The sequence below is a fragment of the Bipolaris victoriae genome (genome assembly GCF_000527765.1).
Source record: "Bipolaris victoriae FI3 unplaced genomic scaffold scaffold_106, whole genome shotgun sequence".
Lineage (NCBI taxonomy): Eukaryota > Fungi > Ascomycota > Dothideomycetes > Pleosporales > Pleosporaceae > Bipolaris > Bipolaris victoriae.
In genome coordinates, this window is record NW_014575286.1 from 74,044 (window position 1) to 87,991 (window position 13,948).

General features: G+C 52.3%; 7 protein-coding genes across 7 annotated transcripts; 3 read left to right on the plus strand and 4 right to left on the minus strand.

Annotated features, from left to right (window-relative positions):
• Positions 1–14: 14 nt before the first annotated feature.
• On the minus strand, positions 15–1,679 carry COCVIDRAFT_41299 (hypothetical protein; the record flags this gene model as incomplete). The annotated part of the gene is made up of 3 exons (XM_014697092.1): positions 15–380; positions 434–1,269; positions 1,319–1,679. The coding sequence occupies 3 exons, from the start codon at positions 1,677–1,679 to the stop codon at positions 15–17; spliced, it is 1,563 nt and encodes a 520-aa protein (XP_014552578.1).
• Positions 1,680–2,770: 1,091 nt separating this feature from the next.
• COCVIDRAFT_41300 (hypothetical protein) lies at positions 2,771–3,208 on the minus strand (the record flags this gene model as incomplete). Its single annotated transcript, XM_014697093.1, has 1 exon — positions 2,771–3,208. The coding sequence occupies one exon, from the start codon at positions 3,206–3,208 to the stop codon at positions 2,771–2,773; it is 438 nt and encodes a 145-aa protein (XP_014552579.1).
• A 194-nt stretch (positions 3,209–3,402) lies between these two features.
• Positions 3,403–3,849, plus strand: COCVIDRAFT_109929 (hypothetical protein; the record flags this gene model as incomplete). The annotated part of the gene is made up of 1 exon (XM_014697094.1): positions 3,403–3,849. One exon carries the CDS (start codon positions 3,403–3,405, stop codon positions 3,847–3,849), a length of 447 nt encoding a protein of 148 aa, XP_014552580.1.
• Positions 3,850–4,674: 825 nt separating this feature from the next.
• COCVIDRAFT_30085 (hypothetical protein) lies at positions 4,675–6,744 on the plus strand (the record flags this gene model as incomplete). The annotated part of the gene is made up of 6 exons (XM_014697095.1): positions 4,675–4,758; positions 4,818–4,908; positions 4,962–5,213; positions 5,269–5,365; positions 5,514–6,007; positions 6,056–6,744. 6 exons carry the CDS (start codon positions 4,675–4,677, stop codon positions 6,742–6,744), a joined length of 1,707 nt encoding a protein of 568 aa, XP_014552581.1.
• Positions 6,745–7,649: 905 nt separating this feature from the next.
• Positions 7,650–8,470, plus strand: COCVIDRAFT_109995 (hypothetical protein; the record flags this gene model as incomplete). The annotated part of the gene is made up of 2 exons (XM_014697096.1): positions 7,650–7,782; positions 7,842–8,470. 2 exons carry the CDS (start codon positions 7,650–7,652, stop codon positions 8,468–8,470), a joined length of 762 nt encoding a protein of 253 aa, XP_014552582.1.
• A 407-nt stretch (positions 8,471–8,877) lies between these two features.
• Positions 8,878–10,377, minus strand: COCVIDRAFT_30087 (hypothetical protein; the record flags this gene model as incomplete). The annotated part of the gene is made up of 4 exons (XM_014697097.1): positions 8,878–9,324; positions 9,402–9,829; positions 9,900–10,110; positions 10,165–10,377. 4 exons carry the CDS (start codon positions 10,375–10,377, stop codon positions 8,878–8,880), a joined length of 1,299 nt encoding a protein of 432 aa, XP_014552583.1.
• Positions 10,378–11,047: 670 nt separating this feature from the next.
• On the minus strand, positions 11,048–13,792 carry COCVIDRAFT_109931 (hypothetical protein; the record flags this gene model as incomplete). The annotated part of the gene is made up of 3 exons (XM_014697098.1): positions 11,048–11,080; positions 11,131–13,474; positions 13,527–13,792. The coding sequence occupies 3 exons, from the start codon at positions 13,790–13,792 to the stop codon at positions 11,048–11,050; spliced, it is 2,643 nt and encodes an 880-aa protein (XP_014552584.1).
• Positions 13,793–13,948: the final 156 nt, after the last annotated feature.

The following is a 13,948-nucleotide window of genomic DNA, read 5'->3' on the forward strand; positions in this document are numbered from 1 at the left end:
CCGCCATGCGCACTCTACTTACTGCCTTTCTCGTCCTTGGTTACCGGAACCGGCTCGTCATCATCATCCTTGCTCTTCTTCTTCTCTTCCTTGCGGCGGCGCTCATTCTTAAGCGCCTGCTGCACCTTTTCATCCTTTTCGTCCTGCAGCTCATCCCACTCAACATCGTATTCGTTCGCAATCGCTTTGATTTCCTTGCGGAGAGTGTTGCCATCTTCAATCAGCGCCTCCCACTTGCGCAGATCGAAGTTGTGCTGCTGGTAGAGTTTCTGCTGTCGACGAGACACAGTAAAGTTCATGGCCGAACGATAACTAACTTCGCGGTTATGGTACAGGAACCAGACGTAACCACCAATAAGTGTCGAAAGACCAACAAGATACTGCAGTCATGTTAGCCTTGCACAGTCTAAACAGTGAGTTTGAAGAAGCTTACCGTCACAGGTTCCATAACGTCCCATCCTAGCTCAGTCTGGAACGTGAGGTAATAGACAACGCACCACCATCCTACAATTCCACCAAACCCAGCCATGGCTACCCTTTTGGCACCCAGCTGCGCTAGATCATCGCACTCCTTCTTGACGTCGGCCATGGCGCTAATCTTCTTTGATATTTTACGTAACCGCATTCGCAGATAGTAAGTCCTGTCGTTGAAGCTGGGCACACCAACTCGGATTTCTTCGGGCGCGCCTTCGATCTCAATTGCAAACTCTTGCCCTCGGGCAGCGTCACGAATGAAGTCACCAATCTCGGTCGACGAAGACCATCGTACAAATCTGCGCTCTCCTTCTTTGTCTGAAGAGGCCTCGTGACCTTGGCCAGAGTACGACTCTACCCCTCCCTCTCCGGGCCCACCTCGTAGCTCCTCTGCTTGTTCTGGCATCATCCTATCGCGCGTGCCAAGTTTGCCTGTCTTGTGGATTTTACCGTCGATGCGGATCTCATCGACCTGCTCAAAGTCTTCTTCTCCTTCTTGTTGGCTCAAGCTTTCCTTTTCACTGCTGACTGGCGTTTTCTTCGTGTCCCCTGACTCTTCCTCTGGTTGTACTGAATCTTCAGCCCGAAAGTACACGTGTGGCTGCCGCTCACGACCTTGCTTGTCTTTGATTGTAGGAAGCTCAGCCTGTATCAGACGCTCAAGATATGAGATAGGCTGCTGTGGATGTACCAGGAGTGCCAGCGGTTCAATGTCCTTGCGATCGGTATTCTGGTCGCTAGTGGTGAGGGGGAGGATGATCTTCAGCATGCGAGACGGTGTAGTTAACAATTTCCCTGTCTCGTGTTAACAATTGTCTTCGTGTATTCATTAGCAAAAACATGCCCTTGGTCATCGCTCCAGCACTCCTCTGTCGCGCAACAGGCGGCGTATCGCTTCCCTCTCTATGCCATGGCGTGCGTATCTGCTTGCCCTTGTCTTCTTTCAGCTTCTGTGCGAAATGGTCCTTCTCCTCCTGCGTTATGTTTTCGTTGAGTTCTGCAGCGGGCCTGGCATTGCTATTTGAGTAATCGCCATATTTGTCAAGGTCCGATTGTCTCCGATTTGTCAAGCATCGAAGTTGTGAGAACACGCCTTGTCGTATTGATGCAGCAGGAGAACTGCGAGTAAATAAGGGTGCACAGCGGGCCGACGGAAGCGTGCTGACGCGAGGGAGCGATGCCAACGCGATCAGTCGATGTCTCATGACTGGCAGACTGACTGAGGCTATCTGCAGGTGCAATGGCAAGCTAATAGGACGTGTATTGGGTCTCACGAGTCGACGGGTGTCATTGTAGAAGAGGTCCACGCGACAGACAAGGTTACAGAGTTCCAGACTGGCATACGTCATTGTTGATCATCCAGTGGCTTGAGAGTGTGGCGGTGATACTCCACAGCATCTGCGCCTCAACATCGCTAAAACATTACATCATTTTATTGGGACTTCTCTACCTCGACAATGGACTTTGCGAGCTGCGAGAACCCCATCTCTCACCTCGACTATGAGGTCAGGGTCCGCTGCTACTAAAAATCCTCTATCCATGCCGGTTAGCAAGGATCATGCGACTAGCCAAAGTCCACATCCACACATGTGAAATTCTGTGCATCCGTATGTGGATACTATTACACCTCGTCCGAGTATTCTGCGAACCGACCCGACAAATATGAAGATCTCGTAAATTTGGTCCGGCCTAACTTGATGCTCTATAGTGGGTTTGCGTCTTATTTCCGGGCTTTGATCCTTGGATGGTTGTGCTGTTAGTTACAGAATCGCCTTGCACTAGATTGGGTATGTCAAGCGAAATAGTATAGAGGGCGAGTTCTTCGCTCCGACGACAGTGTCTTTGAATGCTTTAAATGTCACACGCTTCACAACTGGTGGCCCAAATTCCATTGCCAAGCAGCTCAACATGGCCGCATTGGCTCACTTTTACCTTGGTTATGCTGGATTATGGGCAACATTGACCACAACCCATGCGACCATCTGGCTCGAACATTCTCTGTTTCTCAGTTCCCGCGTTCTGAAAAGGTAATTTGTGATTACAAGAAGACGTTAGAAATCTAACTTTCGGCTGATGGGGACAAGAACTAGACTCCCCGGATTGTAGTGGTAGCAGTCACTGAGAACAGCTTGCCAAAGCCCCATGAAGACGTAATCTTCTTGACTGTCGGCAAGAGTTGTTAGTCCTTTTTTTCTTTTTCCTGGTGCCTGTCGATTAGGTGCGAGCTCCCATCCCCTCGGAGCTGAATGCAGCTCTTCGTTTGTTCTTTTTCCCAGCAGCGACGGCGTACATGCTCTTAGCGTAAGGGGTAAGCCGCATGGAATCGCTTACAAGGAACTGATCTAGGCCCGCATCTAAACAAACATGGTGCATATTGTATGTAGCCTTGGTACGGCTGTTGGTTGGCGCCCGCATTCTTGGTGTTTCTTGAGGCGAGACAGTGAGGTTGGACTGATTTGGAGAAACATTCCTCGGAATGTTTGCGCTTGAGATGGATGCACGTCCATCTGTCCATGTCGATCATGATTGTACGACGTACAAAGTTTGAAATGAATAGCATTTCGGCATAATCAGCTGTCACGGGTCTGTATATACCTGTCAGCCGTTTCAAGAAGACCGCGGCCTGTCGGACAGCTGTCAAAACAAAGTGCATGTGCGCTGACAGCGCAAGCCTCAGTGGTGTTTCAATACATGTAAGTGACGACTGACTCCAGACTGGCGTATCCACGGGCATTGTACTATGTTTGAAGGCTTATTGGAAAGGTCGTCCAAGAAGAGAAGAACAAACACAAAGATCTAGAGTAGGGTCCACGGCATCTTGTTTGCGACGTGTCCACAGGTGGCGCATACTGCACAGGTGCACGCTGTGCAGCAGAAGAAAGGAACTGCCTAGTCCATGAATGTACCAATATATGTATACGGTCATGTATGAGAATACGGACGAGTAAGCGACGGGAATTTGTTCTCCGGGGATGGCGTGTGCAAAGGCCGTTGGTGCATTATTTACAAGGGGCGTGGATGTTGTATGTAAGGACATATGCAGAGTATCATCAAGGAGTTGATAATAAGGCAAACCACGCGGGTGAGGGATGGGCCGAGGTCCCGATGCGGGTTAGTAGGCGGGCAAACATCCCTGGAGGTCTGTTTGCCAGATGTCGCTCATCATCATCATCATCATCAACAGCAGCAGCAGCAGCGGTACCCAGCAAAGAGCCCAATGGGGACGGGCGTGTGTGTTTGTTCGCAATGCAGACAAGCGTAGCGTACTTGGTCGCGTCACGCAAGAAGCGACAACGGCGAGGATATGCAGGTGAGGGAGGCACTGGGGCGATTGCGAATGCCCAGGGCTGGCAAAATCTCCACTTGGTGCTCTGAAAAAAAAACCATTAACGCGACTAGGCCGGTCGCCGCGAACCGTCGCTTGGCTCGGCCCACCTTATTTCGATGCGGTCGCCCATCCGGCAAGGCCGCCAAACTGTTGACAGGATTCCATTTGCAATCGGTCAAGTGCGCCTTGAGGCTGCTGTGGCTGCCGTGATAACAGCGATTCGTCCCAGATAGCAGAGGCGAAGTCCAACTGTAGGTACAGGTCACTCAGACAGCGCTCTCGGCCGCCTCCGCATCCCCCCCTCATCCAGAGATACGGATCGACTGTCGTGGCGGTCCTAGGAAAAGCATACCAATGCGCTTAAGTGTATTGGTTGCAACAGGCGAGGTGTCGTGCCGCACATTCACTACAGTACGTTTCCCCAGTCGACAGTAGTACCCAGCACCGGCCGGCCGCCTCCTTCACGCGCACGAATCCGAGACACCCTAGCTTACCGTGATGTGGGCTCGCGTGGACTGTCAGCCTATACCCGCTCGAGTAAAGCCTGATCAGCCTGGTATCTGCCATTGGCTCTCTGTGGGACGACGAACGCGACAGGGTTTGGGCCTCGCCGCCTGCCCTTATCTTTTTGGTGCGGCAGCATGCTAAATGCGCTTCATGTCCTGTAATACGCATTTACTTGACTTAAAAAGCTCTCTTTGCCGGCGCAAATCCACAGGGCAGAGCTCGACGTCGATCCCTCTCACAGCTTGGTCCACTTTACGGCAACTGGCACCGCTGCAACTCACGCTCTCTCACTCACTCACCCACTCGCACACTCAACCCCCAAAATCTCAATCGCCACCCCACGGCATCACTGAAATTTCTGCATCATGTCCGGCTTGATCCACAAGATCAATGCCGTCGTCGCGAGCTCCCTCGTCGGCAGGTACTTTCGCCTTGAGGGCTCTGGTCATGTGTGTACATCCATTGCCAAAGTATATCATCATCAAAACATGCACTGACCAGTCCACAGCCCAAGGAGCGCAAAGGCAGTTACTTTACCACCGAGTTCCGCGCAGGCCTCGCGACCTTTTTCGCAATGGCCTACATCATCTCTGTAAACTGTATGTCAATTGCGCAATGCCATTGACCCTCGTCATCTGATGAATATGGACAGCATCGATCGTGTCAGACAGTGGTGGTACATGCGTTTGTCCTGGACTCCCCGACGACCCCATCTGTGAGACCAACGCCGAGTATGCGCTGTGCGTCCAGGAAATCAAACGCGATCTCGTCACCGCCACAGCTGCCATTTCCGCTTTGACATCCTTCTGCATGGGTCTGTTCGCCAACATGCCAATTGCACTCGCCCCTGGAATGGGATTGAACGCCTACTTTGCCTACACTGTTGTCGGATTCCATGGTACAGGTATGTCATGGGCGTACTCGATGTCTATATGGGACTCTGCTGATTTCTGTAAAAGGCATGGTTCCGTACGAGGTTGCACTCACTGCCGTCTTTGTCGAAGGTTTCGTCTTTGTAGGCCTTACCATTCTCGGTATCCGTCAGTGGCTCGCAAGGTACGTCATTCCAATTAGCTGTGTGCTCAGGTGTCTCTGCTCTTCATTAGAGTTGTAGTGTGTGTGTGGCTGAATTCAGCGCACTGTGCGACACAGTCTGACACTTGAAGCCATTCAATCTGCATACGTAGGCTAACCATATATCCAGGGCTATCCCCGCAAGTATCAAGCTCGCTACTGGTGTCGGTATCGGACTCTATCTCACCATCATCGGTCTCGCCTACTCTGCTGGTATCGGTCTCATCACTGGCGCTCAATCCACTCCTCTTGAGTTGGGTGGTTGTGTTCCCTCGGCCCAAGTTGATGGCGTTTGCCCAGGTGGTGCTAAGATGAGGAACCCAACCATGTGGATCGGAATCTTTTGCGGCGGTATCCTGACCGTCATGCTGATGCTCTACCGTGTCAAAGGCGCCATTATCATTGGCATCATGCTTGTGTCTATCATCTCCTGGCCCCGTACCACTAGCGTCACCTACTTCCCGCACACCCAGACTGGTGACTCCGCTTTCAACTTCTTCAAGCAGGTTGTTACGTTCCACCCGATTAGCAAGATTCTGGCTGTGCAAGAATGGGATGTTTCGGCGCACGCTGGTCAATGGGGTCTTGCTTTCATCACCTTCCTCTATGTCGACATTCTTGACTGTAAGCTACACACTATGCATCATTTTTGATACATATTAACATGTCCAGGCACCGGTACCCTCTACTCCATGGCCCGTTTCTGCGGTGCTATTGATGAGCGCACTCAGGATTTCGAGAACTCTTCCATTGCCTACTCTGTAGATGCGATCGGCATTTCTATTGGCTCGCTTATGGGCTGCCCTCCCGTCACTGCGTACATTGAGTCTGGTGCTGGTATTTCCGAGGGAGGCAAGACTGGTCTTACTGCCATGTTCACCGGGCTCTGCTTCTTCATCTCCATCTTCTTCGCTCCGATTTTTGCCTCTATCCCGCCATGGGCCACTGGCTGTACGTTGGTCATTGTCGGTTCCCTCATGGCTACCTCGGCCAAGGACATCAACTGGCGCTACCTGGGCGACTCCATCCCGGCTTTCCTCACCATTGCGGTTATGCCTTTCACATACTCGATTGCCTATGGTCTGATTGCCGGTATCTGCTCCTACATTCTCATCAACACTATGGTCTGGCTGCTCGAGCTTGCGTCTGGCGGCCGTATCGTTCCACCCAACAAGGACGAGAAGGAGCACTGGACATACCGTCTTGAGGGCGGCTTCTTCCCACCCTGGGTGCAGAGGCTTAAGAGTGGAAAGATGGACTTCTGGAAGTCTAGCCCTCAGACTGAGGGCGTTGCGGAGACCCGCAGCGGTGGCAGCTCTACTCACGGCGATAAAGAGTTCGTCAGTGATAAGCAGGCTTAGTTGTTCCATTGATTTTTTTCTAGCGTGAGGGCTGCTTTTGCATAGTTGAATTCACTGCAGCAGTACCTAAATTAGTGTTTTATAGCGTCACTGACGCCGGTCATCGAACCAGAGGAAGCTATACGGCATCCTTGGAGACCGATGAAGTGGTCTTGAATTATACCCTTGTTTGTATGTGGGATGGAATTGGTTTTTGTTTTGAATATACTTACAATTGGTGTATCCACGTGCCACCTCGAGATAATCGTTAAAGGTTCATGAGTTAGCGCACAAGAGTGATGCCTGGGTACCTGACGTTACACAGATGTCATGTCACAAGACAAGCCAGACCCATCGGCCATGTCGGAGCAATGGACTGGGCCTGGATCGGAGCGGCGGTTCGCTTCGCACCGACGCAGGGGAAAAAGGCCGAGGCATGTGCATCTGATCACCCCTCCATCTGTTAGTGACATCGGGACATCCGAACGGCGGTTCCGCAGACAATCACAACATAATCCTACCCATCACCCACCTGTCATCTTTGTGCGACCTGAAAATTGACACAACCCTAGCATCCGAACCATTTGCATCTTCCTATACTACAAAACTCTTCATTGCATTCAGCCTCTCCCCACGCCCGCCCACTTGCACATAGAAAAGATTTGGGGCTCCGAGGGTACGCGGAACTACGGTCGCTTACGAGATTGTTTTCTAAGCACGTACATTGGCAACCGTCAGGGAAGAGGCTTGCGAAACCAGTCAAACGGGCCGAGCGATAGCCGCGGTAATCTCGTCGCGTCATAACATATACTTTTCACAAGAGGAGTTTGGATACATATCATATACGTCAGACAAAGTAAAGAGCAGAAAGGAAGAACCAAGGAAAGAAGAGAAGAGACGAAGAGAAAAAAGTTACACTTGAAAGTATGACTGCAGAGCTGGAGAACGGGCTGCCCGCCAACGGCACAAAGGGCGTCAACAGCAACACGAAAGAAACGATCAATTCCACACCCTCACACCCAGCATTCGACTCGATACCAGATGTGATACAAGCATTCGGTACGTCTACACCCAACCTCGACCTGAAGAAACCTACCCACTAACTCACCCCGCCACAGCAAATGACGAATTCGTAATCGTCCTCGACTCGCCGTCGCGCGAGAACGAAGGCGACCTCATCATCGCCGCTTCAGCCTTAACCCCCTCTAAAGCTTCCTTCATGATCCGCTACAGCTCAGGCTACATCTGCGCGCCCCTCCCCGTCTCGCGCGCCGCCGCCCTGCACCTCCCGCAAATGGTGGCCGACAACGCAGACCCCAACCGCACCGCCTACGCCGTCAGCATCGACGCTGTAGACCCCTCCGTCACAACCGGTATCTCGGCCCACGACCGCAGCCTCACCTGCCGCATGCTCGCCGACCCCAGCGCAAAAGCAAGCCATTTTCGCCGACCAGGTCACATCTTGCCCCTCCAAGCTCGCGATGGCGGCGTAAGGGAGCGCATGGGACATACCGAGGCCGCCGTCGATTTGTGTCGTCTGGCGGGTAAAGAGCCCGTCGGTGTTATTTGTGAGCTCATCACTGATGGTGACGAGGTGCCTGGCAAACCTGAGTTTCAGAATGGCGGTATGATGAGAAGGGATGAGTGCTTGGAGTTTGGTAAGAAGTGGGGGATTAAGGTTTGTACGATTGAGGATTTGGTCAGGTATATTGAGGAGAATGAGGGGGTGTTGGGGAAGGTGGCGTAAGGGGAGGATGGATCGGGGAGAGATGAGGGAGTGTTGTAGGTATATATATGGGAATGGAAGGGTTTGAAATGAGAAGAGACAATACGATAAGATGAGACGAGATGTTAACATATTTTGTCTTGTGGGAGCACATTTTGGTTACATGGAACGGGAAAAAAAAGCCTTAATGTAGAATATTCAGTTCAACACCAACCTCGGAAAGTCTATTCAGGTTTATTGCACAAATAACTATCTCCAACTCTCCATGAAACACAAAGTATACCACAATATCAAGTATAATGGGATATTAAGAGATTATGAAAGAAACGATATGCGTCATGACATGAACCCAGAAATAAGAACGCTTTCTCATGTTAAGGAAAACAGCCTCTATATCACTTTTTTTCTCCCAATCTCCAAGTCCCTTCTTACCCATGCTTCTCCAGAAAAACATCTATTCTCCTAACTGCATCCTCCATCTCCGCAACAGGCACCGAGAACCTCAGTCTCGCCCACCCAAAATCCCTCTCTACGCCTCTAAAGCTCTTTCCTTGAGCAACCATGACACCGCCCCATCTGGCCAGGTCATCGTAAAACCTCGCTTCGTCATGCTGCGTCCTCGCGCGTTTCGCCAGGCGGACGAACATGCAGAGACCATGGGAGGGCGCAAGAAACGGTACGTCATGTTTGCGCAAGACGGCGGCTAGCATCTTGTAGTTGATGGTTAGACGCTCCGAGTTGAGGGCGAGGAGAGTGGGGAGTTGGGACCAAGACAAGAGACCGGAGAGATGCGATGTTGAGAGTGAGGAAGGGTGAGTGGAAGTTAGTGCCATGGCGTGTAGGAGGGAGGGGTTTTGCTGCGATACGAGACATCCCTAAATTATCACAGTTAACACAGACACTTGATCAAAATGAAGCTATCCGACCAAGACTTGGAAGTAGAACTGCGTACCACTCTGAATCCGCTCATGCCGAATAATTTACTGGCGCTCCATACGACGTGGACGCGGCTCGGATCCACCTTGACTGCTCCGGCGCGTGCAAGCGGTTCCGTCAGGCTGAGTGCGCTGACAAAGTCCGGGGCTTTGCTATCTGTCCCGGACAGCTTGAGGAGAGCGTAGACTTCATCGCAGATGAGATGCAACCCTCTTTCTTGGCAAAACTCCATGAGCTCAAGCAATGTTTCGCGGGGGTAGCATCTTGAAAGCGGGTTATTGGGATTGCACAGCAGCACGGCCTTGATGCGTGACCGCTTATCTGAGAAATCGTAGGCTGCTTGGAGTGAAGGGAGAAGATAGTTGTCCCAATGTGAGTAGGTGGGTGGTTTGGCAACAATCAGCTCTACATTGGCTTTTCTCTTTAGTATTGTTTCGAAGCCAGCTGTAGTATTTCTCAGCGTTCGTGGTTCTGCATATTATGATATACTCTCAAGATGGTACATAATACATACACCAATGTGGGCCGGGAGCGAGGATGCAGTCGCCATCGTCACAAATGGCGTGGATGACGTTCTCGACAGCATCAACGGCTCCCGATGTAAGGACAATGTGCTCCGGCTTCACGGTGTGGATGGGATTGAAGTATGAATTAAAAAAGGCGGCTAGTGCATAGCGGAGTCGCTGATCGCCGCCATTTACTGATGCGGCGGGGGCTGCAAATGCCTGTCTAGAAGGTTAGTGGGGAAGCACAACTTTGCTTGGTCTGGGGCTAGGGACCTCGCTCGCAATGTTATCCTCCAGAGTACTGTGGAAGAACTCGAGCAGCTCGGGATGGATGGCTTCGTTGAGGCCACGAGACAGATCAATGGTTGGGGGGAAGGGGTCGGTGATATGTGGAGGAGGAGGTTGTTGTTGTGGGGCGCCTGCCGCGAAGGTAGGGAGAAGCTCCCGCAATGCCTTTTGCGTGCGCTGCGACAATCCGGCATCCATTGCGAGGGACTGTGCCATGGGAAGCGCGTACCAAGGACTGCAGAGTGGGTGCAGTAGAATGCAGAAGCAAAAAAAGGAAGACAAATAAATCGATTCAGGCGCTTGACGCAGCCAGACACGGAACTGCCTGACATTCAAGGTTCGGCAAGCGGATCTCTGCTGCGGCACAGTTACATGCCAACACTCTGGTACGCGTTATCGGGAGTCGAGGCCTTGGAGAACCCCGGACTGTGCCTGCGGGCGACCTGGCAGACCATGACATGATTGCTGATGCCACTAACCTCCAACAGCAGACGGAACAAGCATTCGGGGAATCTCGTACGGAAGGAAAAACACCTCGAGTCGTCCAGTGCTGTTTGCCCCGGGGCACACACACACTATTAGTGCCTGCCCATTCTATCCCGCCCATGTGCCTTGTTATCACTATCACACCGGCACCTCCCAAATCAGACCAAACGCCGTTGAAGATGCACACGGATAAAGTACCTGCAGCACTCGACACGACCGTAAGCTGCGAAGCTCCATGTCCGTACCCATTACCAATGCTCCCTCGATCACCATTCCATCAGGCCCGCTGCGCGGCCCGTGCTATAATGGCCCCAACCGAACCCCTTCGCCTAATACCCAATCCATCTCATCAATGCAAAGGCCGCAAACCATATCGCCATTATTAGCCTTGTGGGCGTCCGATCCCCTGTTTAGCCTGTACCTGCTGTCAGCTCCATTACACACAAACCGAGATTGCCAACTTACCTTCATCATTTCTATCCTCTGCTTCAAGTTTTGAGTCACCTCTGCAGCACGCTTCCAGCTCTCTGCTCCCGAGGCAGCCTGTGAGCCCGATCGGAATCCGCCGCCATTCTCGCCAGAGCTGATGCGGTCGCCGCCACGTGATGATAGAGATGACTTGCCAGAAGTGGCATCTGCTCGGGGACTCAGTTTACCACTCAAATTACTGCTCGGCTGCGACAGCGTGTCGAAGTTCTCCTTACCATCACCCCCTGGACTGTTTGGCCCGCCAGCAAAACTCCTGTCTCTTCTCGGATGCATGGCCCGGCTGCCATATCCAGAGTCCCCAAACTGTCCCCCATTGCCATTGTCTGAGTAGATATGATCAACCACATCTGCTGGCGGTGGAGAAGACACTCGCACTTGGCGACTGAGCTCGCGCTTCAATCGATCGATTTCCCGGCGCTGGAATTGAACAGTCTGCTCAGATGCTTCAAAGTCCGAGCGGGCACGGACAAGCTGTGTTTCCTTGGCCTTGATAGAAAGCACGTCGCGTGTGTGGTCTTCGATTAGCTGGGCATTTTGATTTTGGAGCTCAAAAATTTGCGACGAAAGCTTAGTTCGCTCCGCCCGCAATTCTTCATATTGCCTTCGAATTCGCTCAACTTCGGCACGGAGCTCATCAAGCTCAGCCCGTTCGACTAGACTCAGTCCGGTGGGGGCCTGATAGACAGGGGCTGCAGTAGGCTCAGCAGCAGGTTTTCCCAAGGGACGGCCCGCAAGACCACGGCCCGCGCCAAACTTGGGTTGCGGCTGTGGTGCTTCTTCTTCTTCCGGCGGTGGAGGCGATGGCGCTGATTTTCGTGGCGAGGGTGCTGCGAGACCTGGTTTCTTCAATCCCCCCAGTCTTGATGCACCAGGCTTGGCACCCAACTTGGGCGGCGCCGGTCTTGAAGTTGGCTTTGGTTCAAGTGGCGCAGCGGGCTCTTCAACAGGCGGAGGCGGAGGAGCTTTGGCTGCCGGAGCGGCCTTCTTCACACCACCGGGTGCTGGTCGCTTACCCACAGGCTTCTTCGTAGGCGCGGGAGCTGCAGGCTTGGGAGCAGGGGCGGTTTTTGGTTTGTACTTGGTCTTCACTTCGGCAGCATCGTGGAATTCCTTGATCTTGGCTTTGCGGATATCGTCCAACCCATCAAGGTGAGCATTCATGATGCGATCTCCCATGATTTTCCAAAGCGTGCCCAGTGCCTCGGCACCAGCGGATCGCTGTACTTCTTGTGACTCTGTGAGGAGCTTTGTAGAAGCCTCTGCGATGGCTTTGGCTTGTTCTGGTGTTGGTGCTTCGCGAGTATTCTTTAAACATCGGATCAGGAACCTAGAGGATTCTAGCTTGACCTGAGGGTTCTTGTGCTTCAGAAACTCTAGAATCTCTTCAAGACACTCCTGGAAACTTGTCGAAGCAAAAGATGCATCAAGGGCGGCTCCAATGGCATCGGTGACAGTCTGTTTCTTCTCCTTCAATCGTTCCATCATAGCGTTCATTACATCCTTGCGGTACTTGGCGAAACTCTTCTTCAAACCCTTTGCAAGTAGCTCAACGCAGTTGGCGGCTGTGATGACCACAGCAATGTTTGCATCTTTCATACTCTTTGCAAACCCACGTATCAATTCATCAAAGGGACCCTCGGCGATGCGAGGGTGGTCGAGCGCCTTCTGAACCTCGTCGAGTGTTTCTTTTCGATCTTTCCATTTGGACGATGCTAGCTTCTCGGAGAAATCCTTGGGTATCTTTGCGAATACATCGACGGCCTCGTACTCGGGCTCCAGATCAATAGCAGCGTCTTCTTCCTCCTCCTCCTCCTCCTCGTCCCCACCTGGACCTGCAGCTGCAGCTTCTTTTGCGGCCTGTTGTGAACGGAGTAGTCGCTCTTGTTTTGGCGGAGGCTCGTCTTTGACCTTTTCGAAGAGTTTGTCGAGATCCTGCTGCTGCACGGGCTTCAAATCGTTCCAGAAGAGTGGTTTCATTGCTTCTTTGAGCCAGCGGTAAAGCTCGACTGTCAATTCCTGCGCCTTCGCGCGAACATTCTTATCCGCGTGACCGTATACTTTGGGGAGGGATTTAAGGACAGACTTGGGTTCCATGGTCTTGCAGCCATAGGCATGGTACATTTGTGTCAACGCTTCTAATGTCGCAGCAATAACCTTGGGTTGCTTGTGTGCTAGTATAGGAAGGAGCTCCTCGATGACTGGGTCTGGCTTGTCCGTCTCAATATACAACATCAGCGCCTCGAGTGCCTTTTGCTTTGCTGCTGGTCGTGTTGACGGTAGTCCCTTTTCAGCGATTGTAGCGATGGTGATGTTCCGCGTCCTAGGCACCAAGTCAGCAGCAGCGTCTTGTATAAGGGCATGCGACATGTTACCGTGTGCAGCCCTGTTGGCCGGCTATGTCAAGGAAGGCGCATAGCGCACCAAGACCTTCCTGCTGTGCGGCGACGTTGGAGTCGCCCACCACGCCCTTCCATATGCTCGCATCGTTTATGAACTGGCGCACTACCGGGTCGGACTCGCTGGCGGCTAGACTGAATTCTTTGGCGGCGGCTTCGTAGCCCTCTTTCCGTACCTTCCAGTTCTTGTGTACAAAGCGATCGGGCAGCGGCAGCTTGCTGAAATCTTCCTCGTCGGCCATGGTGTGCGATTATTGTTTATGTGCGTGTACTGTGTGCGTGTGTGTTTGTGTATGAGGGAAATGGGGAGAAGACAAGGGTGAGAGACTATCAGACGAGTCAGTCGCAAGCCTGGACAAAGCGAGAGCTGGAGAAGGAGAAAGAGTGCGCGTGGATGC